General features: G+C 36.6%; 1 protein-coding gene across 5 annotated transcripts in view; it reads right to left on the bottom strand.

Annotated features, from left to right (window-relative positions):
- The window catches only part of ANKRD17 (ankyrin repeat domain 17), a 181,541-nt gene that overhangs the window by 2,027 nt on the left and 153,402 nt on the right, over positions 1 to 26,112 (bottom strand). For all 5 annotated transcript variants that reach the window (XM_066232624.1, XM_066232625.1, XM_066232627.1 and 2 more), the window contains 9 exons: positions 23,384 to 23,555; positions 22,065 to 22,515; positions 21,127 to 21,282; positions 19,184 to 19,333; positions 16,259 to 17,895; positions 10,389 to 10,586; positions 1,736 to 1,987; positions 1,042 to 1,220; positions 492 to 656 (listed from right to left, as the gene is read on the bottom strand). In XM_066232624.1, coding sequence (XP_066088721.1) covers positions 492 to 656; positions 1,042 to 1,220; positions 1,736 to 1,987; positions 10,389 to 10,586; positions 16,259 to 17,895; positions 19,184 to 19,333; positions 21,127 to 21,282; positions 22,065 to 22,515; positions 23,384 to 23,555 — 3,360 coding nt within the window. The remainder of the gene's footprint in view (positions 1 to 491; positions 657 to 1,041; positions 1,221 to 1,735; positions 1,988 to 10,388; positions 10,587 to 16,258; positions 17,896 to 19,183; positions 19,334 to 21,126; positions 21,283 to 22,064; positions 22,516 to 23,383; positions 23,556 to 26,112) is intronic.

Here is a 26,112-nt window from a genome sequence, read left to right as displayed (position 1 = left end):
TCTGTCTCTGTCAAAAAAATTAAAAAAATTACCTGACTACATAAAGAATTATGACTGTGTAAGGAAAATGAGTCAAAGATATTAAACATATATGAAAAAAGGTAAAATATACAAATGTCTATAAATTTGCAGTTATTGTAAGTAATAATTCTACATGGTTCTGACATTTACAATTCTTTCAATAAATAAGCTCTAGATGGCCTTTTTATAACACTAATAAATATTGATGTATACTATTATAACACTTGGAAACTTAAAATCTTTTCCTTACCATCTCCTGCCCAACGAAAATATATTATGCCTTTCATAATTTTAGCCCCACCACTGCCTTTGGTACCATTTCCTACATCCCTCTGCTGTATCTCAGCTATATTAAATTTCCCTCCATTTCCTCAGCTGCCACATTCACCATACTCACTCACTACCATGATTTATCTGTATTCTAGTTGTCTTGGCAACTAAAAAAATGTTCTCTGAATGGTCAGCCTTACCGTTTGAGGGCCATTATTTTCTGTGGAGCTTGAAACCATCTTTATCAGGGAGTTCCAAGGGGGGTCTGCAGCATGAGGGCCATTAAATATGGGTCCTCCAGCACCATCAGGAATAGGTGCTACTGAAGGAATCATTGCATTCCCATACACAGAAAAAGGCATACCCTTAAAAAAGGAGAAAACAAATATTATGCACATTCAAGTCCCAATGTAATCAATAGCCTTAAAATTGATATTTGAAACTTCACCTCGTTTTAGAAAGTATAAGTTATCTAGGTAATTTAAAAATTATTTTCCACTGTATGATTTCTTCTAGTATTAGATTATAAATAAGCCTACTATATCCAAAATATTTTGTCAAGAAACATTTGTCAACTGAGACAAAATTAAGATTTATAAATATTTGACCTATATATAGGCCAGATTTTGACCTATATATAAGCCAAAGCCCCAGAATAATTTCAGAAACACTTATCCACTTGAAAGTGACATAAGGCTAATAAAGAAAACATTTGGAAATAATGAAAATGTTTATTTAAATCACCATTACCCCAACTTTAGGAAAGTCCATGTATCCTGCAGGAACATGCTGATGGAATGTACCAGAAGGAGTTACAATTCCTGTACTCTCTCGCTCCATTGCCTGATGCTGTGAAAACACTCCTGGATCAGACATTGGTCTATGAATCATAGGATTTCCCATCCCAGGGTTACACCAGTCTACTTTGTCTGAGGGGAAAACAAAGAGGCAGAAAAAAAAAATAATCGGTGATATTTAAAATTAGAAGACAGTAAAATAAAATATTTTATATGTGTCTAATTTTTCCACATTGAATTGAGTTCCTTCAGAATAATAACTTACTTTTATATATTTACTTCAGTATTTCCATGTTTGTAAGTAGTGATATAATATCCTAATAAAAAACCTAAACACTTTGTGTTACAAAACAAAAGATGAGCTAGGATAAAGGCTAAGGAGACATGAAGGAAATATTAACATCTCCTTAATATGAAATGAAGAAAATAATATCTTTATATTAGACTATTTTCAAAGAGCAATGATAAATTCAATGAGAAATCACATGGAATCAATATTCTGAACTCTTAAATAAAAACATGTTAGTCAAAACAAAGAGATACGAAAACCCATCCTTTAAGAATGACTGTGAATATTAAATACTGATCACAATACTTTAGTTAAATGCATAAACTTAATTTCCTGTAAGCAGAATAACATCTCATACCTTGATTGCCACCAATCCCTTCAAAGGACCAGATGCCACTATGGCCTACTGATGTGGACAAATTACTCCCAATAACAGAAGGAGCTGAAGTTCCAGTTTGCCTGATACGTGCAGAACGTTCAGTCCCAATTGGCACTGGGACTTTTCTGTCCTGAGAGACGTTGCTGGGCTTTTCCGACCCTAAGGGTACTGATGACGGGGCAGCAGGAGAAGGTGCGCGAACTCCAGAGGATACTGACTGTGCAGCAGAATCTAGAGGAAAGGTATTTGGAATAGCATACATGTCATCTATAGAGCATCTAGTTTTGTGACACCGAGGCTTAAATTCTAAAGATATCTTAAATATGCATCCTGAGGAAAAATAAAATATGAAAATAATGCTTAAATAATAAATTGTGCATATTAAAAGTCGGTAAGTTCCATGACTTTGTAGTCATTTTTATATATGACTCACACTTTACCATTTAGGTATTTGGTAGTTGAATGTGAAGATGTAAATTCTGCAACTACATATGTAATAAATCATTAAACTAATATTTAAATGAATTCTTGACACTGAGTAAAATACAACAGCAGAGTAATAAGACAATGTTTACATTAAAAAAATTAACAGAAATAAAATGGAGATGGGGGAAATCATGCCTATATTGGCATTTTTAATTCCCAAACTGTGTTCCTTGGAACACTCGTCCCTTGGTATATTATAATGAAAAAACAAAGGGATTCAGCTATCTATCAAGTCTGGAGAAAAGCTAGATGAAGAAAAAGAAATGTTTCTTTAAATCAGGAATTCACAGGCCTGACCTATGGTGGCTCAATAGATAAAGGGTTTTATGCTGGAACACTGAGGTTGCTGGTTTGAAACCCCCGGCTTACCGGGTCCAGACAAAATCAGAAGCAACTAGTATGAGTTGATGCTTTTTGCTTCTCCATCCACCTTTTACTCTCTCTAAAATCAATAAATAAAATCTTTAAAAATAAATAAATCAGGACTTCACAGAATCTTAATATGCTTATAAAATACCAAGACACTATACCATACACCTGAAACTATTACAAAATAATACTGAATGTAAACTGTCATTGAAAAAAAAATACCAAGAGAAAGCTATGCCTCATTACCCAATGTTATTTTATTGTAATATTGTGTGTGTGTCTGTATTTATCCAAAATATCCAGGTAGTTAATATATTTGCAAAATCTATCTATCTATCTATTTATCTATCTCATCTATCTACATCTATCTATCTATCTATCTATCTATCTAATCTATCCACATGCATGCACACACTCATACATGCAGACACGGAAGCACAGTGCTTCTATTTCCCAAGGTACTTTTCCAGGAATTTGGTAGACAAAAAACAATTTAGTAATATTATTAGCCTGAATATGTTCTAAGAAAGACTTCATATATATATATATATATATATTTTTTTTCTTTTCTTTTTTTTTTGTATTTTTCTGAAGTTGGAAATGGGGAGGCAGTCAGACAGACTCCCGCATGCCCCGACCGGGATCCACCGGGCATGCCCACCAGGGGGCGATGCTCTGCCCATCTGGGGCGTTGCTCTGTTGCAACCAGAGCCATTCCAGCGCCTGAGGCAGAGGCCACAGAGCCATCCTCAGCGCCCAGGCAAACCTTGCTCCAATGGAGCCTTGGCTGCGGGAGGGGAAGAAAGAGACAGAGAGGAAGGAGAGGGGGAGGGGTGGAGAAGCAGTTGGGCGCTTCTCCTGTGTGCCCTGGCCGGGAATCGAACCCGGGACTCCTACACGCCAGGCCGACGCTCTACCACTGAGCCATCCGGCCAGGGCCTTTATATATATTTTAGAATCATATAGAATGGAAAGTACTGTGGAGATCAAAGCCATCCTGCAGAGGTCTATTTTTGATTAAATTGATAGTATCTCCCAGAAATGAGTTGTAGTGACTATTAACTAAAAAGAGTGAATGTGAAAGTACTTCATAAATGATAATATACAGATATTGTTATAATGTGAAACATGACGGGCTTATTAAGTAAATCAAGAAAACTATTACCGTCTAACGACAGAGCAGACCTCCTGTGGTCATGAATCTACTAGCATTACTTGACAACATTTAACAAATTATAAGGAAATGGAAAAGCCACAGAAGTGTCTTTAAAACAATTATCAGTATTTGAAAATTCACCTTAAAATCATACTGGTGTAAGAGGGAATTTAAGAAGATGGAGGAGGCAGCAGCACAGGTTTTGGTGCTTCCCAAACCCACCCATAAAATAAGAAAATCCACAAAGTTAGTGAAGCCGCAAACAAATCCATGGATACCATCTAAAGCAGAACATACAAGGTATCCAAATGAATCAAAAAATACAAGTGAATGGGACAAATCACCACAGCTCGTGCAGGACCAGCCATCTGTGTGGAAGGAAGCAATGCTCCAGGTCTAAGAACAGGAGAATACGAGAACCACCACAAAACAGTCAAAGGTACTCAGAGGAAAGCAGAGCAGGCCAACCTGAGATCACCAGGTGCAATGAGGACAGGGCTGCCCGTGCGGGGCTGACTGCAAGGGATTCAAAATAAGGTCTGAAAAAGCTGGTGCAATACAAGCCCTATGAGACTCTCAAGACAACCGGCTGAAGCCTCCTTCCAGCATAAAGCCCCACACTGATGAGAAAATTCTGGAAACAGGTTCCAAACTGAGCAGGAAACGGACAACAGAAGTAAAGGGAACATCCAGTTGAGAGTAGGGCAGATGGGATAGGGGTAGGTGGGTACGAACAACAAAACCAGCAGATTTAAAGAAGTGTAAGGCTATATATTTTACACACTTCCCTAAAAGAGGGAATTCTGGTACCTTTAAGCTAGAAAACATATGCTGATCCACATATCCCTTCTGTAAGTTCAGGAAAACTCATTTAAAACTGCAAAACACAATAGAATTGCAGTCAAATTCTACAGAAAGCTATTATATATGAAATAAAACTGATATGGATCATACCATTTTGCAGACAATAAAAATATGCCAGAAAGAAAGCTAATATCCTAATATTTCAAAGGCACCTTAGAAAAAAACGATAATCTAAAATTCCAAAGTAAGCTATAAGGAAAAAAATATGAAAAAACAGAAGAATTGAGAGTTAGTGAAACTAGAAACAAGATAACAAAACTCAGGAAAGTATTAAATAGAAATGAAAGACTCGAGGAAAGACTAAATAAATGGAACTATAAGGAACTATAAACACAAGAAATAGTTTTGCTTTGTTTTCTAAACTACGTACTGAAAAGGTACAGTTACATATCTATGAAAAATTAAAACCAGAACAACTAACACCAAGACAGAGTCAAAAGGAGCAGGCAGGAAGGCAGGAAGGTCAGAAGGAGGGATGAATGAATCTTACCTTCCCCCAGGCCCATTCCTGAGAGTCTGCCCTAACATCTGTATGATCTAGTTTCCTTTCCTGTAATCCTCCAAATACAAAAGCAGAGCAATAACAGCAACCATCCAACATTCTGTTTATTTTATTTATTTATTTTCATTTATTCATTTTAGAGAAGAGAGACAGAGAAAGAGAGAAGGGAGGAGGAGCAGGAAGCATCAACTCCCATATGTGCCTTGACCGGGTAAGCCCAGGGTGTTGAACCAGCGACCTCAGCATTCTAGGTCGACGCCTGATCCACTGCGCCACCACAGGTCAGATCCAACATTCTGTTTAAATGAAAAGAATAACTAGGTTTGCCTGCTGACCTGCTCCATTGAGAATCTCCCTTTCACAGATTCTGCCACTGCAGTAGTCATAGCCTTTTTTTTTTTTTTTTTATCTTTTATCACATGGTTGTTTCCTGCTTTTCCCCTGCAGGTCTGGACTGACAACACACTTCTGACTAAAGAATGATCCATTTCAGGCTAGCCAGTAATCTATGACATGGCCTGACTTGAACATAAAGAGTTGAGCCAATCATACTCCTCATTCAGGAAGATACAATTAACAAGCAGCAGAGAAACACTGGTTAATTAACTATGAACTGAATCTTGAGAATCATATACAAGATGAGACTGTGAAGAAGCCTAGGTGAAAAGAAAGTAAACAGAAGAGATTCATAAGAAACAGACCATGAGCAAGAGATCATAATCCTCTAAAGAGAAAATACCTGTTCCAAACTTGGGATGTCTGAAAATGTCCCTGTTTAGCCTTAAGTAAACACCATTTTCTTTAAGACTACTTGAGTGGATATATATCCCTTACCATGAAAAGAGCCTAGTTCTTATAATTTCTTTTCTTGGCTCTAATTATTATAATTTCTTTGATAAGAAAACAACAAACGCCCTGGCCGGTTGGCTCAGCGGTAGAGCGTCGGCCTAGCGTGCGGAGGACCCGGGTTCGATTCCCGGCCAGGGCACATAGGAGAAGCGCCCATTTGCTTCTCCACCCCTCCGCCGCGCTTTCCTCTCTGTCTCTCTCTTCCCCTCCCGCAGCCAAGGCTCCATTGGGGCAAAGATGGCCCGGGCGCTGGGCATGGCTCTGTGGCCTCTGCCTCAGGCGCTAGAGTGGCTCTGGTCGCAATATGGCGACGTCCAGGATGGGCAGAGCATCGCCCCCTGGGGGGCAGAGCACCGCCCCTGGTGGGCGTGCCGGGTGGATCCCGGTCGGGCGCATGCAGGAGTCTGTCTGACTGTCTCTCCCTGTTTCCAGCTTCAGAAAAATGAAAAAAAAAAAAAAAAAAAAAAAGAAAACAGCAAACTCTAATTCAGAGCCATTTAAAAAAAAATATATGTCAGCTTATATATATTAGAGAAAAAACAGGTTTTAGAAGTTCTTTTGGGAACCTCTTCCAGAAAAAGAATACAAAATCAGTTACAGGATACTGGCAGGGCCCATTGCAAAAGAGGTACTCTGAAGCTGAAGCGCCATGGCTTCGTGGTAAATCCACTTCAGTTTTGAGATGACAATAGGGTCCTGAAATCACACTGAAAGAGCAATTTTACAAATTGTAAAAGTGCCCCTGCTGAAAAATTACACTGTGTTTTCATCATTCAGTTCAGTGTTATTAAACTAGAGTAGGTCATGAGATGAATGTAGTTGGTCAGGACTAGCATAAAAATTGTAAAGGTTATAGAAAACAAAATAGAAAATACCAGAGTGCAACATATAAAAATAAGTATTGTTTTGTAAATATATTATTTCAACTACACATACACATGTACATATATACTGATTGTAAAATTAATTTCTTTCTTTCAAAAATGTAATACTTTTTTATTGCATTTTAATCTGACAACATTTTTATAAGATTGAATGTCAAGAAGGCCCACTGACTATCTCTGCCAAGGACTGAAACTCACAAACCAGAACCAGTGATCAGTATCGATGCATGAACTGGATGAGTGTTGGTAGGATAGACCTTAGCAGTTTGAGTGGGGTAAGGACTTAGCTGATCTAAGCCCATCTGGTATGCAGAAGGTTCTTAGACATCTCCAATCTGTTGTCCTAAGGCTTCAAAAAAGGGTTCATTGCTTTCTTTTATTATTCTTTTTTAAAGTTAGAAGGCTCTGTCCCCCACACCTCAACTTGATTTGCCAGGGTCCTAATACCATGTCCTAATGTCCTACAGAAGGGAAAGAGGAGTGGAATTCTGAAGAAACATGACAGGACCTGTTCAAGTACATATAACCAGATAAATGTACTGTGAAAAATAAGTCACCTTTCTGCAGTAAGTTCTACAACAGCAGCATCCAGAATGGAACTTTTAAGAACAGTATCTAGATAATTACTGAAAACAAAATTTTAAGAGTACTATAGGTCCTGGCCGGTTGGCTCAGCGGTAGAGCGTCGGCCTGGAGTGCGGGGGACCCGGGTTCGATTCCCGGCCAGGGCACATAGGAGAAGCGCCCATCTGCTTCTCCACCCCCACCCCCTCCTTCCTCTCTGTCTCTCTCTTCCCCTCTCGCAGCCAAGGCTCCATTGGAGCAAAGATGGCCCGGGCGCTGGGGATGGCTCCTTGGCCTCTGCCCCAGGTGCTAGAGTGGCTCTGGTCGCGGCAGAGCGATGCCCCGGAGGGGCAGAGCATCGCCCCCTGGTGGGCAGAGCGTCGCCCCTGGTGGGCGTACCGGGTGGATCCCGGTCGGGCGCATGCAGGAGTCTGTCTGACTGTCTCTCCCCGTTTCCAGCTTCAGAAAAATACAAAAAAAAAAAAAAAAGATAAAGAGTACTATAAAAAAATAAAAATACAATATAATACCCATGTGAACAAATGGCCTAAAGAGTTAGAAGTCAGACAAAACAAACTAAATGGTCATTAAAAAGCAATAATACTTAGATCTCTATTAGCCTAGAAAAATGCATACTAGTTAAAAGTTCAGAATTAGAGGTAAAAGTTGGAAGGTCTTGACTGAATCAGTCATTCTAAGTGTTGCAAATGAAGACTGTAATTCCTTGTACATTTATGAGTTGTTATTATACTGTAGGGAAGAGTGTTCCCTTCTCCTGCACTTACATAACATTTTACTTATACTGTAATCATTACAGACTCATGGACTGATTTACCCAATGAGCTGTTATTATTCATTTTGGTGGTCAAACTGTTCTGGATTTGGCCAGTGGGACCCCTTCAAGGTGTCTCCTGTGTCCTTCGGACATGTTCCCATCATTCTGAACACTTAGTTACTCTCTGACACTCTAAGACTTTGCAGGCTCCTCTAATACCTATTATGCCCTAGCTATTTCTCCAAGTTCTATCTTCTTTAAGGGGAAAAAATTATTTAACAGAATGATCTGGACACTGGCTATGTTCACGGCTACTAAAGATTCACTGCTTTCAGTAGACAGAACTAGAAGAAAAATGTCAATTTTATATGATTCAATCAAATACAATGTAATTAAAAATTCATGAATTCACATTAATCCTCTAATTCCAATCCAATTCCACATGGTTTGTGTTGCCTTAACCCATTCTACATTTGTCTCTCAGTGAGAACCCTAGATTACAACATCAATATACTGTCCTTATTTATTCATTTTCTCAATCCTACAGTATATCTCATACAGTTTTAGGCTTGCTTACCCATAATACTAAAAAAAAATCCAAACAAACATCCTAGGTAGAAGTGAAGATCTGTCTGAAGCCTATTTGTCTTCTGACTGAAGGGTACATTAATTTTTTCTTTTACTGGTACATTATTTTCAAACTTCTTACATTATTTCTGGCATGTTTCTATCACAATCACTTTAAATTCTTTCTTAAACCACTTCACACTTAGGGTCATCTGTGCAAGAATAATTAATATTCTTCCTTTGTGACATTATTGTTCCTCATTATTTGACAAGCACAAGAAAATTATATATAACATGCAAATTCACAACTAATTTCACGCTTTAGCTGGCAATATATTTTGATATGCACAGTTTAGCTGGTTTCTAACACTCTTAAAAGAAATTCTTAATTTAAAAAAAATGGTTCTTCTTATACTTTCCCAAAGAGGGAGCAATATGATGTCTTTATCCTCACACAAAAAAAGTTGAAAACCACAAACACAAAAATCCAATAACCTTACTACAGAATTTTCTTAATATGAGTGAATTCCCTATTTATGACTGATGTTCCTTAAGGTTGAAAATCTAATCGGTACTTCCAAAGTCTGATTACAGTTAAAAATACACATCTGATCATGTGAAATCCCTTGTGCTATTAACATAGGACATGAAATTTAAAGATGGACAGAAAGCAGGTGACATTTATACTTCCATGGTTAGAAATCTTTCTCTTTGGCAGCTGTACTCTCTCTCTCTTTAGAAAGATTTTATTTATTCATTTTAGAGAGAAGAAGGGAGGAGCAGGAAGCATCAACTTCCATATGTGCCTTGCCAGGCAGCCCAGGGCCTCAAACTAGCAACCTCAGCAATCCAGGCTGATGCCCCATCCACTGCATCACCATAGGTCAGGCAGCTATATTCTCAAATAAAACTAAAAGTCAAGGTAAAGCAACTGGTGGTATAGGAAATATTTTTTTCCTCAAAAAATGATCCCTTGGCAGGGTGAAAAAACGGTCCCTCAGCCCTGGCCAGTTGGCACAGTAGTAGAGCATCAGCCCGGCATGTGGATGTCCTGGGTTTGATTCCTGGTCAGGGCACACAGGAGAAGTGACCATCTGCTTTTCTACCACCCCCCTATCCCTCTCTCTCTTTTCCTTCCATAGTCATGGCTTGATTGGTTTGAGTGCATCGGCCCAGGTGCTGAGCATGGCTCCGTGGAGCCTTCACCTCAAGCACTAAAAATAGCTCAATTGTGAGCATGACCCAAGACGGGCAGAGCATCAGCCCAAGACAGGGGTTCTGGATGGGTCCTGCTCAGGGTGCATGCGGGAGTCTGTCTCAATCTCTCCTCCTCTCATTTGGAAAAGAAGAAGACAAAAAGTAGATCCCTCTTAGAAATAAACTTTAATAAAATATTCTAAGTTTGATATAACTAAGGTTAACTTCAGTTAATTTAAAACCCCAGAAGCTCTACTGAAATTCATAGATTGCCATGAATACGAATTACAGCTTTACAGTATTAAAATTATGACAAGGTTTAAAAGTTAATAAGTCCTAACTGAAAACTTAAATCCTTCTGTTTTTAAGGAAACATATATACAAACTCTTCTTATGAAATTACAGTATATATTACTCACCATTTGATGCTGATGAACATGGGGTCAACAAACTAAGTGGGGAAAAATGCTGTCTGTTAAAGTTAGCAGCTGCGGGTGCTCCTCCAATGGGTGCCCCAGGTCCATACATTTGACCTCCGGAAAGGTTTGAGGCAAAGTTTCCCAAATGTGTAGAAGAAGGTGTTACAGAACCATATGGCGTGTCCATATTAACAATACCTATAATGTAGAAGATAATCATAATTTATAGCGGTTACCCCACCCCAGGTAAAACAATTTAAAAACCTAAAATTTCAAGAGACCTTAATATATCCAAAAAATTTTAGGTTAAAAAAATGTCTCCTTGCTTACTTCTTTGTCCATTGACTCATCATTTCCCCCTTTATTTTATAAATATAAGTATAAAAGTTATTGAAAATGTAATTTTAATATTTGAAATTTTATTAGTGATAAAATACTTTTAGATTTAATATCAACATTGGAATTTAAAAAGCTTTAATGGCCAAGGAGTTGCATAAAAATTTTGTCTTTAAAAACTTAGGGGAGGAGGGATGAATAAGCAAAACAGAGGATTTTTAAGACACTGAAAATGCTTTGTACGATGCTGTAATTGTAATACAGATCATTATACATTTGTTCAAACTCATAAAATATATATCACCAAGCGTAAACCCAAATGTAAACTCAGGATTTTGATAAGAATGTATTAATGTAGATTCATCAATTGTAACAATGTACTGCTATGATGGGAGATCCTGATTGGGGGGGGAGGGGCTATACAGGAAATCTCTCAATGTTCTCTCAATTTTACTGTGAATCTAAAAGTGCTATTAAAAATTCATAGTCTTAAAAAGAAAACTATAGAATAAAAAGAAAAGGCTGTAGCTAAACAGAGATGTGACGATCAGCATCTTAACTAAGTGGCCATACTTTGCATAGCTAACAGTGGAACAATCTATCATTGAGTGTGTCTTGATGTAATGCAGTGTGAAGCTCAAAACACCACCTAACTGATGCTCCTGCCATAAATGTTTAACCTGAATGTATCACGGATTGAAGAATCAAATTAATCTGAAATGTGGGACATTTTTTAGGACAACTGGACTCTTCAAAGGATTCAATGTCAAGAAAAACAAAGGAAGATATTAAGATGTTTTAAACTGGGTGAGAGTAAAGAGATGTAATAGCCAAAAGCAATGAATGAACCTTAATTTGATCCTGGATCAGAAGGAAAAAAAAACAAAACCTCACATAGGCATACAGGATGTATTTGGGATAAAGGTACCTGCATATTGGGCGTTATTACTAAATTAATGTTAATTTTCTTAGGTCTATACCACTATTAATAGTGGGATAGCTATAAAAGCAAACATGCCTGTTTTGACCTGAATCTAGTGAATTCTCTTGGCTTTCATCAACTGTACAACCTCCCTAAATATTGCCTCCAGGCCTGACCTGTGGTGGCGCAGTGGATAAAGCATCGACCTGGAAATGCTGAGGTCGCTGGTTCGAAACCCTGGGCTTGCCTGGTCAAGGCACATATGGGAGTTGATGCTTCCAGCTCCTCCCCCCTTCTCTCTCTCTGTCTTTCTCTCCTTTCTCTCCCTCTCTGTCTCTCTCTCTCTCCTCTCTAAAAATAAATAAATAAATAAATAAAACAAAAAAATAAAAAAAAAAAAAAAACATCTGTTAAAATACATATATATATATATATTTTGCCTCCTTTATAGAGCTTACTATATCCTTATTATTATTTTTTTTAAATCAGGCTTTCTAAGGAGCCAGGTGTCTTATCCCAAAGCTGGAAGAAATGTTAATTTTAAAACTTTTTTTATTTATTAATTTTAAAGAGAGGAAGGGAGAAAGAGACAGAAACATTGACCTGTTCCTGTATGTGCCCTGACCAGAAATTGAACCCACAACCTTTGTTTATCTGGATAATGCTCTAATCAACCGAGCTGCCCAGCCAGGGTTAGAGCTTATTTTAATCCACAAAATAAGATTTCCTTTTCTCTAAATCTTAATTTTAGTCTTTCTCAACACATCACATAAATTTTCACATATTTTTGAAAGAAAGGTGAAGTACTATCACTAAATTCCAACTTTTATAAAAATGAAATATAAAACCATTCAAATACATCAGTATATGATCTTTTAAAATCAAATTATAGATTCTATTGTTTTAGTATAAGAGAACTTGTTTTAGAAAGTACACATAGGTGTTTCAATGAACCACCAGCAAGAAAAATTATTGAAGTAAATGGTCATTACATTATAGTTACATGTTATATAAATAAGTAAAAATAATATCAAGTTCCCACTAAATTTAGAAAGTTTTTTATTACAGAATGTCATATTTTTAATAACACAAATCAGGTTCACAACCTTTTTGTAAAAGGTTAAATAATAAATACTTTTAGGCTGTCATTAGAGCATGAAAGAAGGTGTAATGACTGGTCATGGCTATGTTTCAAGAAAACTTTATGAACACTAAAATTGGAATTTGTTTTTTTTTGTCACTAATATTATTCTTTAAAAAATTATGTTATCTCAGTTTTATTTTTTATTTTTTTTATTCATTTTAGAGAGGAGAGGGAGAGACAGAGATAGAGAGGAGAGACAAAGAGAGAGAAGGGGGGGAGGAGCTGGAAGCATCAACTCCCATATGTGCCTTGACCAGGCAAGCCTAGGGTTTCGAACCGGCGACCTCAACATTTCCAGGTCGACGCTTTATCCACTGCGCCACCACAGCTCAGGCTGTTATCTCAGTTTTAGTAAGTTACAAATGTAAAATAGAGAACTGGCTATATTTGACCCATGGACCATTGTTTGTCTATCACTAGTATGGATTATCTTTAATTGCTAGAAATGTTCATATTAAAAACATGTAGATCTAATTAAAGCCTACAGTTTATAGTTTATTATATTGTAACAATATTATCTTCTTAGTTTTAATAAATATGTCAAAGTTCTATAAGATGTTTATTTAGGGGAAGCCGCAGTAATTATACAACTCTTCTATAAATCTAAGTATATTTCAAAGTGAATTGTTAAAAAAATAATCCTTCATAAATATACCCTCTCTCTCTCTCTCTATATATATATATATTTATATAAATATCTTTATTATATGCGGCTTAAGTGTCTGTTTGTCGCCGATAGCTTATTGGTTGCTTGCGTAACTGTACTAGCCAATGGGGTGAAGTTGCCACGGCTGAACGCAAATTGAGCGTGTCAGGGGGAAGGTGAACATTTGTTTGCATTGGCAATCATCTGTTTTACATAAAAACTACATCTTAACGTAATTTCTTTTAAGAATGCCTCCTAGAAAATACAGCACTGAGGAGGAGAGAAAAGGAGCGAAAGCTACACAAAAACGGCTTTCTCGACAAAAAGAAACCACTGAGCAGAGAAAGACAAGGCTTGCTTCAGTCGCGGAGCAAATGCGTCTTTCTCGGCAAAATGAGACTGATGAGCATAGAGAAACAAGGCTTGCCTCAGATGCAAGACAAAAAAGCCTGTCTCGACAAAATGAGTCCCTTGAACAAAGGCAGGAGAGAAATGCAAAAAACGACAGAGTAATGCTGACCGAAACGCAAAAAGGATTAAAACAGTTTCAAACGGAGAAACTTTAATTTTTGAGCATTCCTCTGGTGACATGAATATTAAATGTGAACACTGTCAGTCCTTAAACTTCAAGTTAGAAACTAATCGATTTGACCATGGCAAGAAAGGATTTTCTCAATGTTGCAAGTACGGAAACATTGTAGTTCCACTAATTGAGAATTATCCACCACTCTTGAATAAATTATTGACTAATCAGCATCCAAATAGCAAACAGTACATGGATAGCATTCAATCCATTAATAGTTCGTTTGCTTTTGCGTCCATGGGAAACAAACCAATTGACTTGCCTGGACCAGGACTTTATTGCCTGTTCAAGAGTTCATGAAAGAATGGACGTAAAATTAAAAATAATTGATGGTCCTCTGCAAGGCGAGCTTAAAAATGATGGAAAGATCTACACAAGAAATGTTGTGTACAAAGAGATCTTTGACATGTAAATTAACATTTTATTATTTAAATCACCTTTATTTATTGAGCTAGCGGTGGCTCTTAAGAAATGTACCGCCAGTGGTTTCCTTCATTGCACTCTACTTTAAGCAATTAAGCAAGTAGAAGGGGGAAACCCTGTGGGGCACTAAGCAAAGGGGCGTCCTCGCCGCCTGCCCTGGGTAATTCAGTTTGAATTAGCAGACATCTTTGCACAAATCATTTTAATTACAATTTATAATATCTAGAACAGTGGTCATTTCGTATGACTGCCAGGCTTTCTAGTGCATATATATAAATGTAATTTATATAAATATCAGCACTAAAAGAACTTTCTATGATAATATATGTGTTTGATATTGGTACTGCCCAATATGGTATTGGCACTAGAGATATATGCCACTATGGAACAAAATATAGAGGATACTAAGAAAATTGAAAACAGAACTGCCCTACAAATCCAGTAATTCCATTTATGGGAATATATTCAAAGGAAACAGAAAAAACATTATGTGCACTCCCATGTTCATAGTAGCATTATTTACAACAGCCAGGATATGGAAACAACCTAAGTGTCCATTTGGCAGATAAATGGATAAAGAAATTGTGGTGTGTGTATATATATATAGTAGAATATTATTCAGCCATAAAAAAAAATTCCTGTTATTTCTGACAACATGGGTGGACCTTGAAGGCAATGTGCTAAGTGAAATAAATCAGACACAGAATAACAAATTTTGTGAGTCTTATGTATAGAATTGACAAACACACAAACTCTAGAAAAAGAGATCAAATTTTAGAAGTTGTAGGGAAGGGGAAATGGTGAAAGGCGGTCAAAGTACAGAATAAATAAGTACTAAGGTTGTAATATACAACATGATGACTATAGTTAACACTGGTGTACAATATATGTAAAAGTTAAGAAAGAGTAAATCCTGAGTTCTCATCATAAAAAAAAATAATTTTTTTGGTTTTCCTTTTTATTGTACCATATGAAATGATGCATGCTAACTAAACTTACTGTAGTAATCAATTCACAATATATGTAAGTCAAACCATCATACCATATACCTTTAAACTTATACAGTGATGCATGTCAATTATACCTCACTGAAACTGGAAAAAATATTACAGTAAGAAATATGGCCAGCTTGACTAAAATAAATCTTCAATTTTATTTAATTTAAATAGCACAAATAAAAAAATGTTTTTTCATTATTTAAAAAAAACATTCAAATTTTAAAATTCTTTTGTTAATTATATTTTATTTGAAATAAAAGCAAACTTTTGATGGCATTACCTTATTCAAATATGTTAGACTTTTGAGAGAAAAACTTAACTAAATATTTATTTATGGGAAATTCAAAATAAAATGCACCAGTCTAACCCGGTCGTGGCACAGTGGATAGAGCATCAACCTGGGATACTGAGGACTGAGATTCAAAAGCCCAAGGTTGCCGACTTGAGCCAAAAGGTCGTTAGCTTGAAGGCTAAGGTCGCTGGCTTGAGCAAGGGGTCACTGGCTTGGCTGTAGCCCCCAGTCAAGGAAAATATGAGAAGCAACCAATGAACAATTAAAGAGCTGCAACTATGAGTTGATGCTTCTCATCTCTCTCCCTTTCTGTGTGTCTCTCTCACTAAAAAACAAAACAAAACAAAAATCCAAAAAGCCAAAAATAAAACCCAGTTATTTCTAAGAAGATTAAAGCATTTAAATTAATACAGCAACTTCTGTCCATCTGGCCCAGTAAAAGTAAAAATACTAGAAAATGACTTTGAGTTTTCACATTATTTGTGTAAATGACCAGCTACAGAAATGTCAGAAAATACAAACTTACCTGAGGGACTTGGAGCGGGTCTCTGTAGTGGTGGTCTAAAACCTGGAGCTTTGGAAGTATCAGACTGATGTAAAGGATCTGAATTTGGCAAATATGAGGATTTTCCTGATAGCATAGATTCTGGCGTTGACTGAGATGAAACAACAGATCCTCCCCAGAAGGCATGAGCAGAAGTAGGGTTATTTTCAAACAATGTGCTGAAGGGCCCAAATGGTAAGGGCGCACTGAAATTGGGAGCAATAGGCTTATTTGCTGGATGTACTGAATTTTGACAAGCACTTTGTGTACTTAAGGTCGAAGGTAGCTGAACAGAAGAGGGAACACTATGAGGTCTTTTAATGTGATTGACACTGAGGACTGCAACAGATGAATTCTGCACTGGAGCTGGATTCTTGTGAGGGGCAGTTGTGCCATGAGAGGGTGGTCTAATAGCAGGGGGTTCCATTTTAGGAGCAGGCTGGGAGCATCCCATTTGCGTCTGAGGCATAGGGTAAGTCACTGGGGCAGTAGAAGGCACTGCCACTGGAGCAGAACTTGTTGTTGCTAAAGGAGGAACAGTCATTCTAACTTCCGGGGGAGGAACCTGAGACTGCTGAAGAGGTGGTCTTGGCTCCTGAGAAACAGATCCTGGAGGTTGCTGCTGAGCAGCATGAACTGATGAGTTCCCAGAAGCACTGCTGCTGTTTGAAGGTCTACTATTAGCGGTTTCTACTGCTGGCGGACTCCCTGCGTCCTGTTCAGAGGAGGATGCCCCTTTATTTGGAGATGCTGTTCCACAATCCAAAGGGCTGTTTCTAGAAACCCCTCCTGGCTGGGCTGGTGGTGATGGGGAAGATGGGGATGAGACTGGGTAGTGTTCTTTGGCAGTAGGCATAGGATATGTGGCATTTGTGGGTGCAGTGCTGTTGTTGCTTGCTGTGGTTGTGACTGTTGTGGTGGTGGCATTGGATGTCTTTACAACCGTGACAAAAAGCTGCCTTCTGACGGAAGGTGAACTTGGACTGCCATTTGTAGATGTACCAGGCACCGTTGAAGCTGATGAACTGGTTGTAGTTGTTGGACTTGAAGTTAAAGAACCTGCTGAATTCACCTGAGAACCACTGCTATTCTGATTGCTATGGCGAGGCACCATGTGAGGCTTAGGCGAGTTAGTAGCTCTGGCAGGGCTCAAAGGCCTGACAGGAAAAGGACCCCAAGTGGATTGAGCTGGTGGAAAAGTACCTCCAAAGTGGGTCATGGGCAACCTTGGTGGACGGATCTGCTGGAAAGTCTGAGCAGCAAGCAAAGCATGTGCAAACTGGGGAGGAGGATATGCTAATGGAAGAGAAACTGGAAAACCAGGCCTCACATTATTCACTGGGTTCTTGATGGTTTTGTGAGTAGATGCAGAAGAAATTGCAGGCACAGTGAGTGCTGTGGCAGTTTGAGATGTTGATGACAAAGCTACAGTCGTCATTTTAATTCCCATTAAAGAACTGTTAGCAGCAGTGGTGACAGGTGCTGAGGACCCTATTTTGGAATTTGCTGAGGAGCTTTTCAAACGATTCTTTGGAATAAGTTCGTCAATTTCTTTGTCTGGATCCTTGATCAGAGCATTGATCAACTGAGTTGCTTGTCTTGTTGATTCAGTGCCACCCCTGTAAATTGATGTAAAAGATTAGGTCTACTTTTTTTAATATGTAAAGCCTAAATTCATCTGCATGTCTGTATATACAGACATACAGAGAACAATAACCAAGATTAAGATTAAACAGCAATTCTCTGACTACTCTTGAAGTATTCTGCAAAAAAACCCATAAACTGTCTTCACATGTCATTAATTTTTTCAAAAGAATAATGATTTATTTTCCAGAAATTCATTTTACTGTTTTCCTTAAGACGAAGGAATAATTAATTTCCCTACTATAAATTAATTAGTTAGAAAAACCACTGTACTCAAAAGCCTATTTAATCTAAGTTACTGTCAAGTTAAATGGTTGATCAATAACAAAAGCAATACAAGTACACAAGGAAAATAATATAACTGAGTAAGAAAATAGAATTTTATTTTAAATTCTGGTACTAAGAAGACCCTATCTGTGACAAATTCAGTAGTGGTTTCTCTATTGGTAGAATATTATAATTCCTTTGGAATAATGTCTCAAAATGAGAGGAATCAGGATAATGGCAACAAAGGCCATAAGGTCAAACCTAGTGTTGGATCTTTAGAAAAATACTTAATTGTGAGGAAAGTCTATTAAAACCCTACAGGGGAAATTACTTATAAAGGGTATCTGCTTTCTTCTTCTCTTTAGTTAAGATAGGTTGTAACTACCCACCTATCCCAGGAAAGAAAATACAAAATAGGAGAGGAAAATAAATACAAAATGAAGCCTCATTCCTCTTGAGGTGATAAGCTATATAACTATCAGCTCTCCTACTACTATGAAGAAGCACCTGTCCCTCCAACCAAACTTATAATTTCTTAGAGTATCATCTATATTTTAAAGGTATTCAGACACAGACATTCAATTCAAGACAAATACCCATTTCAGGTTTACATCTATTACTGACCTCATATTCTAAGGACACAATCTCATAATAACAAAGCTCAAATGCTAAAAGAAAGATGGAAACCTACTGCTTAAAATATATTAAGAGACCCATTTCTTCTTAGAAAGTCTCAATAAATTTTTTAAGAATATCATGTGAACGTAAGTAAAGGATTATCTAAACCTTTGCCACATACAAAAATCCTTTAACGTTCTTTGAAATACTTTACAAGAGCACAAATCAGCAAAGAAATTAAAAAGGTTATCTTCTCAAATTCTCATTTTAAAAAAGTATGCCATAAAATACGAAGTTCCATTGAAAACGCAAATGCTTATATTAAGCTATAGTGCAATAAAACATAAAGGAAAAGCAATGTAAGAGACAAAGTTTTGCCTTATAGTTATTATCCGGTCTCCTGTCTTGTCTTTCTGCTTATCAATATCTATGTGTGCACCCGTGAACTCCCGAATAGCATTAATATTACAGCCTCCTCTTCCAATCACTCTGGAAATCACAGTTGATGGAACAGACACTTTCTTCGACCTGTTTAAAAGTTACAAAGATAAATTAAGATAAATCATTAGTTTCACTGGTTGTAATTAAAATAAGAAAGTGTTACTAAAATATGTTTCTGAAAATACAGATTATTGGTGAATAAGGTTCTTCTATCTATTCTCACTCTAGGTGATAAAAGGCAACTAGGAATGACAGAAAAAAGAAAGAAAGGACAGAGGGAGGGAGGAGGAGGGGAAGAAGGAAGAGGGAAGAGGAAAGGCAGAGGGTGAGGAAGAGGGGAAGGATAGAGGAGAGAAGGACAGGAAAAGACAGGGAGAAAAGAGTAGAGAGGGAGAGAGAAGGAAAGCTTTGCTATAACTTCACATCTCATTACCAAAGACCGTTGGCTTTTCTGACTTTCATCCTTCATAAATACTTGTCAAGTATATTCTATGTAGACATGCACTGTGTTAATACAAACAGAATAGCAAATAAGAGAGGCATGAATGGCTTCTTGGGCACACATAACTGATTCACATTCTTTTTATTCTCTAAAATATAACTAGGAGGATGGTATTAAACATTTGTTGTTTCCCTGCATTCTTTTGGGGGCATTAAAATTATCCAGATATGGAAACTCACTAAAAGGATGATCAGTAGTGTAAAAAAACAGGAAAGTCCACTGAAATGTCAAAAAAGCAAAACACATCTAACACTTGCAAAATTATATTACAATTTTTAAACATTCAGATTCAGGAAAGGCAGATACAAATTTCTGTCAAGTTTAAATTAAAGAATACATCTAAAAGAAATATAGTATAACTCTCAAAGAGAATGAGCCAATTATGCTTTAATGAAGTAAATTATTTAAAATAATTATTAAATTAAATGTTATATTTTTAAAAGGTTTGATTTCTTCCCTTTTATAAACATGACTAAATTACTTGACAATTCCTTCTTCCCTAAAGAGAATAATAATGAACCAGTGATCATTATTTTTAAATCAGTTAGGAATGTCTGTGTATTACAATACAAAGTGCATGTAGAAAAACTGATCTACCTTTTGTAGAGAGTACTCTGATGTTATAATTTCAATTAGTTCAATTGCATATGTGAATAAGTTAGTGTGTATGTGTGAGACAAAGATAGAAGTAGAAACAAAGCCCTTATTTCAAATAATCAAAAGTTTACTTTTTTGATGGAATTTCTGGGGAGTTCTTTACAATAAGTTATAATGGAGAAAAATGATTTATAATGGATTTTCTGGGTTTGTAGTATCTTTTCATCTTTTAGTTTCTGGAATACTGTCTTTCTTTTTAACACATATTAGTTAAAAAAAAAACCCAAGCAAAATATAATAAAATACTATTTTAGTCCTAAAATCTTTGAAATAAAAGTATCCTATAATTTAAAGACAAGAATAGTTTAAAATCCAATATTTACTCATTCTTCAAATACTTACAAGCATGTACTAGATAATACAGGGGCTCTGATTACAAATTTGAACAAAAACTATTACTTTAAAGAATTTACATTAGTTCTCTACCAAACACCAGTACCTATGGGAATAAAGCACATGCCATCATCTTTTTTATGTAAAAGCTCCCAATTTTAAGAGTATCAATATATATATATATATATATATATATATATATTTTTTTTTTTTTTTTTTCATCTAATACATAATGTAAGTTGGCTCCATTAGCTAAAATCAGCCTTGGGTCACCAGTTTGCAACCTTTGGAATTTGGAGGAATTTAATTATAAGGTAATAAACCACATTTCACAAGAAAAGAGAGTACATTAAAAGAATGAAAAAAAAATCAAGTAAAAACTACTGACCTTCTTACAACTTCTTTCCATCCTTCTTCCCTCTTTTGTCCACGCTTAGGACTTGCTACTGTTAACTTCCCATTTGGAGAAGAAAGGGGAGACGGACCCGATTTTGTGCAAGTGGACAGAGAATTACTGGTCACTTCACTGACAGTCTCTGACAATCTGTAACAGAGGGAGGAAAAGTACATTAAATATAGAACAGATGCAGAATTTATAAGTGGGAAAGACAATTATATCACTTTATTCTTTTATTTGTAGAAATATGAGCAAATGAACTTATTTTTCAATTTTTAAAACTTAGCACAATATAAAGAGCCAATATTTAAAAAGACAGTATATAGCGATCATATTTAGCAGAGTTGAATCACAATAATAATCCCTGAGAAACCATAATCAATACTTTCTTGGCTAACTTTAACAACCAAAATAAATAAATTACATAGTAAAAATAATTTTATCTCTAATTATTACAAAATTTAAAAAGTAGCTTATTTTTCAAATCAAATAAAATTGTGCCCTTGTTAGCACAAAGGCAAACCCTTATTTTATCAGTTCTTTGATTGTTTTATCAAAAAATTCAGCAACAAAGCTTTTCCTCATGATAACTGTAAATCAGTGGTCCCCAACCCCCAGGCCACGGACCAGTACCGGTCCATGGGCCATTTGGTACCGGTCCACAGAGAAAGAATAACTAACTTACATTATTTCTGTTTTATTTATATGTAAGTCTGAACGATGTTTTATTTTTTAAAAAATGATCAGATTCCCCCTGTTACATCCGTCTAAGACTCACTCTTGTCACCTGTCTCGGTTACGTGATACATTTATCCGTCCCACCCTAAAGGCTGGTCTGTGAAAATATTTTCTGACATTAAACCGGTCCGTGGCCCAAAAAAGGCTGGGGACCACTGCTATAAATAACAAAATTAAAAATTGGAACTAACTTTACTGAAGCCTTGCCAGAAACAGATTTTCTCTCTTCCTTTGGAAATGTAACGAGAACTGATGGCTGTTTCTTGTTGGTCACAGTGGTGGTGACCACAGCAGGTGAATGATTGTCACTCTTTCGGCTGCTGTTGCTGTTACTACTTTCATCACTGCAGCTGGAGATCCTCATGTTATCACTGTCCCCACTCTCGCTGGTACTGCTGCTTTTCGACTCTCCTCCGTTCACCTTCTCTGGCTGAGTGTATGAGATTGGTAGTGGATCATCAAATATAATTTGAACATTTTCTGGAGTTATCTTATTTTTCCTGTTTTTCCTCTTTGAACTGGTTGTAGTTATGGTATTATTTCTTTTACCATGGGAACCTGCCAAAGTTGTCCAGGTTGCAGATATACCAATGGTGGTGGTGGTTGTGGCACTTGGAGGCTCTGTCAAGACTTCAGGCTCCTCTGTAAAACCAGCAATAATGATTTAGCAAATTCTAAGAATTCTTAGAATATATTTAGCTGTAAGCACTTCAAGAAAAATAAAAGGAGTTACTTTGCTATTATCAGACATAAAGTCATCAGTCATTCCATCATTCACCAGTAATGAGATGGATATGATTGATCTATTTATTCTCTGTCCCTAAGTCCTCAATAATGCATACTGGGCAATCATAAGGAATTATATTGGGGGAAATCTTGGAAATATGAATATATATTGTGTACTGCATACTTTACATAATTAAATTTCTCAGGTGTAATAATGTTATTAGGGTTCTGTAAAATAATGCTGTTTTCCTGGGCAATACATACTGAAGTATGTATGGGTGATTTTGCATAATAAGTATAGCTTATACGCAAACTATTCCATAAAAGAGAGAAAAAATATTAAAAAAACAGATGTGTCAAATGTTATAAGAATTTAGGTGACATTTATGTGTTCATCATACTAATGATTAAACATTTCTTCAAATTTTTTTTCAAAATAAAAGGCTGGAGGAGGGAGGAATTCACACACACACATACACAACATTGCATACATATTTGGTGGTTTAGTAGCAATGGTTTCTCCTCACAATATCTCACCTCAAATAATCTTTTAACTAGAACCCATTTAAAAAGGTGTTTGTTTTATCATTTTTTCAATTTGTAGGTTTGAAATTCTTCATAATAAAAAGCTAGGGAGGTGTCTATAAAAGAAAATAGCATTTAATACTTTGAGGCCTTAATAACTTAGAAATATATTTTTACCTAAGTTACTGATATTTAAAAACTATAACTTTCAAAACAATGTATTTTATCAAACAAATGAGATGGTTTTTAGAGAAAATACCTTCAACTTTATGTTTTTCTTTTTCTTGAGCAGCTTGGAGTTCAAAGTTCTCTTTATTTTTGGCTTCAATTTCTTCTAGTTTTCTTCTTTGTTCTTCCTTTTTCTTTCTTCTCTTCTCCTTTCTCTTTTCTCTTTTGGCAGCCAAAGCTAGCCTCCGGCTTTCTTCTCTTAACTGTTAAAGAATCAATAAAAACAGAGTAACACTGGAATCCACCATGGGAAAACAGTGGCATATAATGTCATTTTACTATACAGAAACTGGGATACCATAAAATTCAAAGTCATATTGCTCAATTCATTGTTTGATCAAGACCATATTCAAATCACTGTAAAGAGAAAATAATTTTTAAAGGGTCAAGATCAAATTAATGCTAAAAATTTAATTTTTTTAAGACTTTATTTATTGACTTTAGAGAGGAGAGGGGGAGAGGGGGGGGAGGGTAGGAGTAGGAAGCATCAGTTTATAGTAGTTGCTTCTCATATGTGCCTTGACTGGGCAAGCCCAGGATTTAGAACTGGCAACCGCAGTGTTCCAGGCTAACACTCCATCCACGGAGCCACCACAGGCCAGGCATGAATTGGATTTGGGGAAGATGGCCCGGGGACACATCCACCAACATCCATATTTTCTTTTGCTGCTCTCTCTGCTGTGGTCTTTAAAGCTGGCTTGGATGTGCAAACAGTGTTCTGATGAAAATTCCTCATTTATGCGGGTTCATGTAGAGACACCAAGTCCAATATGAATTTTGAGGAGTTTTATTATAAAAAGCCGGCGGCATACATGGGGCAATCCTCCTACCCAAATCATGCAGCTAAAAATTTAATTTTAAAATGGATAAATGATAAAGAGATATGTAGCTTCATAATCATTAAACAAATTTAAATTAAAATAACAAGGTACCATGTTTCAGTCATTAATTTGTCAAAAATAAAAATGTCTCATATCAGCGTAAGTTTTGAAAATAAGTTGTTTCCTATGTTGGTATGGGTATATTTACATTTTAGAAATTTGAAAGCCTGTTATGAAAATTACAAGTTGTTTATCCTAAGAATTTATTCTTTATAATATGACTATCTCTAGTGAAAAAATACTGACTCAATAATTTCCACTGTAAAATTAATTATAATGGCAACTAACAAAAAAGAGAGTAAATTCATCCAACGGTGGCAACAAATTAATAATACATATTCACAGAATACTAGGCAGACATAAAAAGTATTTTAATTGTAAACTTGGGAGGAAATGCTCCCAATTTACATTTGGTAGGATGAAGAGCACACTGCAGACCAAATCTCTCACTTACAGAGGCAAGTCACCCTTACTTAAGTCTTTTTATAGCAGTCCTGGACTGGAAAAAAGAACTAAGGATCCGTTATCAAAGGCTTACTAGGACTACCTCTAGAGAATGGGACTGGAGAGAGGGGGCTGAAAGGGTGACTTTCAATTTTACTTTATATAACTGTACATTGTTTCGATTTGTCAAAATGAGTACAACATATTACATTAAAAAATTTAAGAATAAGTGTAAAAGTCCAATATCTCTTAAACCATTTAACTATTAAATTTCCTCTTTGGTTCATAGAGTGGAAAATTGTTCAAACTGTTTTGTTTTTATGTCCCCTTATAAATGTTTTCAAACTATGTATCCCCTGCCCATAATCTAGTGTTCTGTATATTTTACATGTATTTTAAATATCATGTCAAAACAATGATATTCAGTGTATGGAAAAGGTCACAATATCCTAAATGATGAAACCAGAGCTCAAAGACAAGCGCATAAGCCAAATTAACTTATTTTTCATCATAAAATTTCTGACTTCATTTTTTAAGTCTTTCAGTTTTGTTAAGGACTCCTCCTGCCTTTCCAACTTACCCTGTTAGGTATCTGAAAGGTTCTGTAAACTTTTCACTCTGGGGCTGTGATGGCGAACCTTTTTATAAAAACCGCCCACTTTTGCAGTGCTGGTCAACCTGGTCCCTCCCGCCCACTATTAGGCGTTCCAGCTTTCATGGTGGGCCAATCGTGGCGCCGTTTGGTTGCTCCAATACAACCCACCATGAAAGCTGGAACGCCCACTAGTGGGTGGGCGGGAAGGACCAGGTTGACCAGCACTGCAAAAGTGGGCGGTTTTTATAAAAAGGTTCGCCATCACGGCTCTAGCAGGGGTCATCAAATTTTTTATAAAAACCGCCCACTTTTGCAGTGCTGGTCAACCTGGTTCCTACCGCCCACTAGTGGGCGGTCCAGCTTTCATGGTGGGCCAATCGCAGTGCTGTTTGGTTGCGCAGTAGAGACCAGGTTGACCAGCACTGCAAAAGTAGGCGGTTTTTATAAAAAGGTTGAAGACCCCTGCTAGAGATAAGTCTTTTGTTCCTGAAAAGTGAAACAGGTGATTCTGTAAAAAAAAAAAAAAAGGATACTTTCTCAGGCAGATACACTTCAGGAAAGGATACAGATTAAGTTGAAATTCTAGAAATTGTCATAATAGCACCCACTAGAAATTTCTACTGTTCCTCTAGAAGTATACCAGTTCCAGTCTTAAAAAGGAGGAGCTTTTAACTTGTAAAGACTAGGAAAAAAGTAGTAATTGGTGACCTTTACTCCCTAGTTCATGGCAAAGGAGGAGTAAAATATTGTTGGGCAATTGAATTTGAAAAATATCATTTTTGAGGTTGCTAACTTTTATTGTTACAAAATGGGCTGGGCAGAGCCAGGTATGTGATCTGT

This window comes from Saccopteryx bilineata, chromosome 5 (assembly GCF_036850765.1).
Source record: "Saccopteryx bilineata isolate mSacBil1 chromosome 5, mSacBil1_pri_phased_curated, whole genome shotgun sequence".
Classification (NCBI taxonomy): Eukaryota; Metazoa; Chordata; class Mammalia; order Chiroptera; family Emballonuridae; genus Saccopteryx; species Saccopteryx bilineata.
Note: the sequence above shows the minus strand (reverse complement) of the source record. Positions and strands in the feature narration are given on the sequence as shown.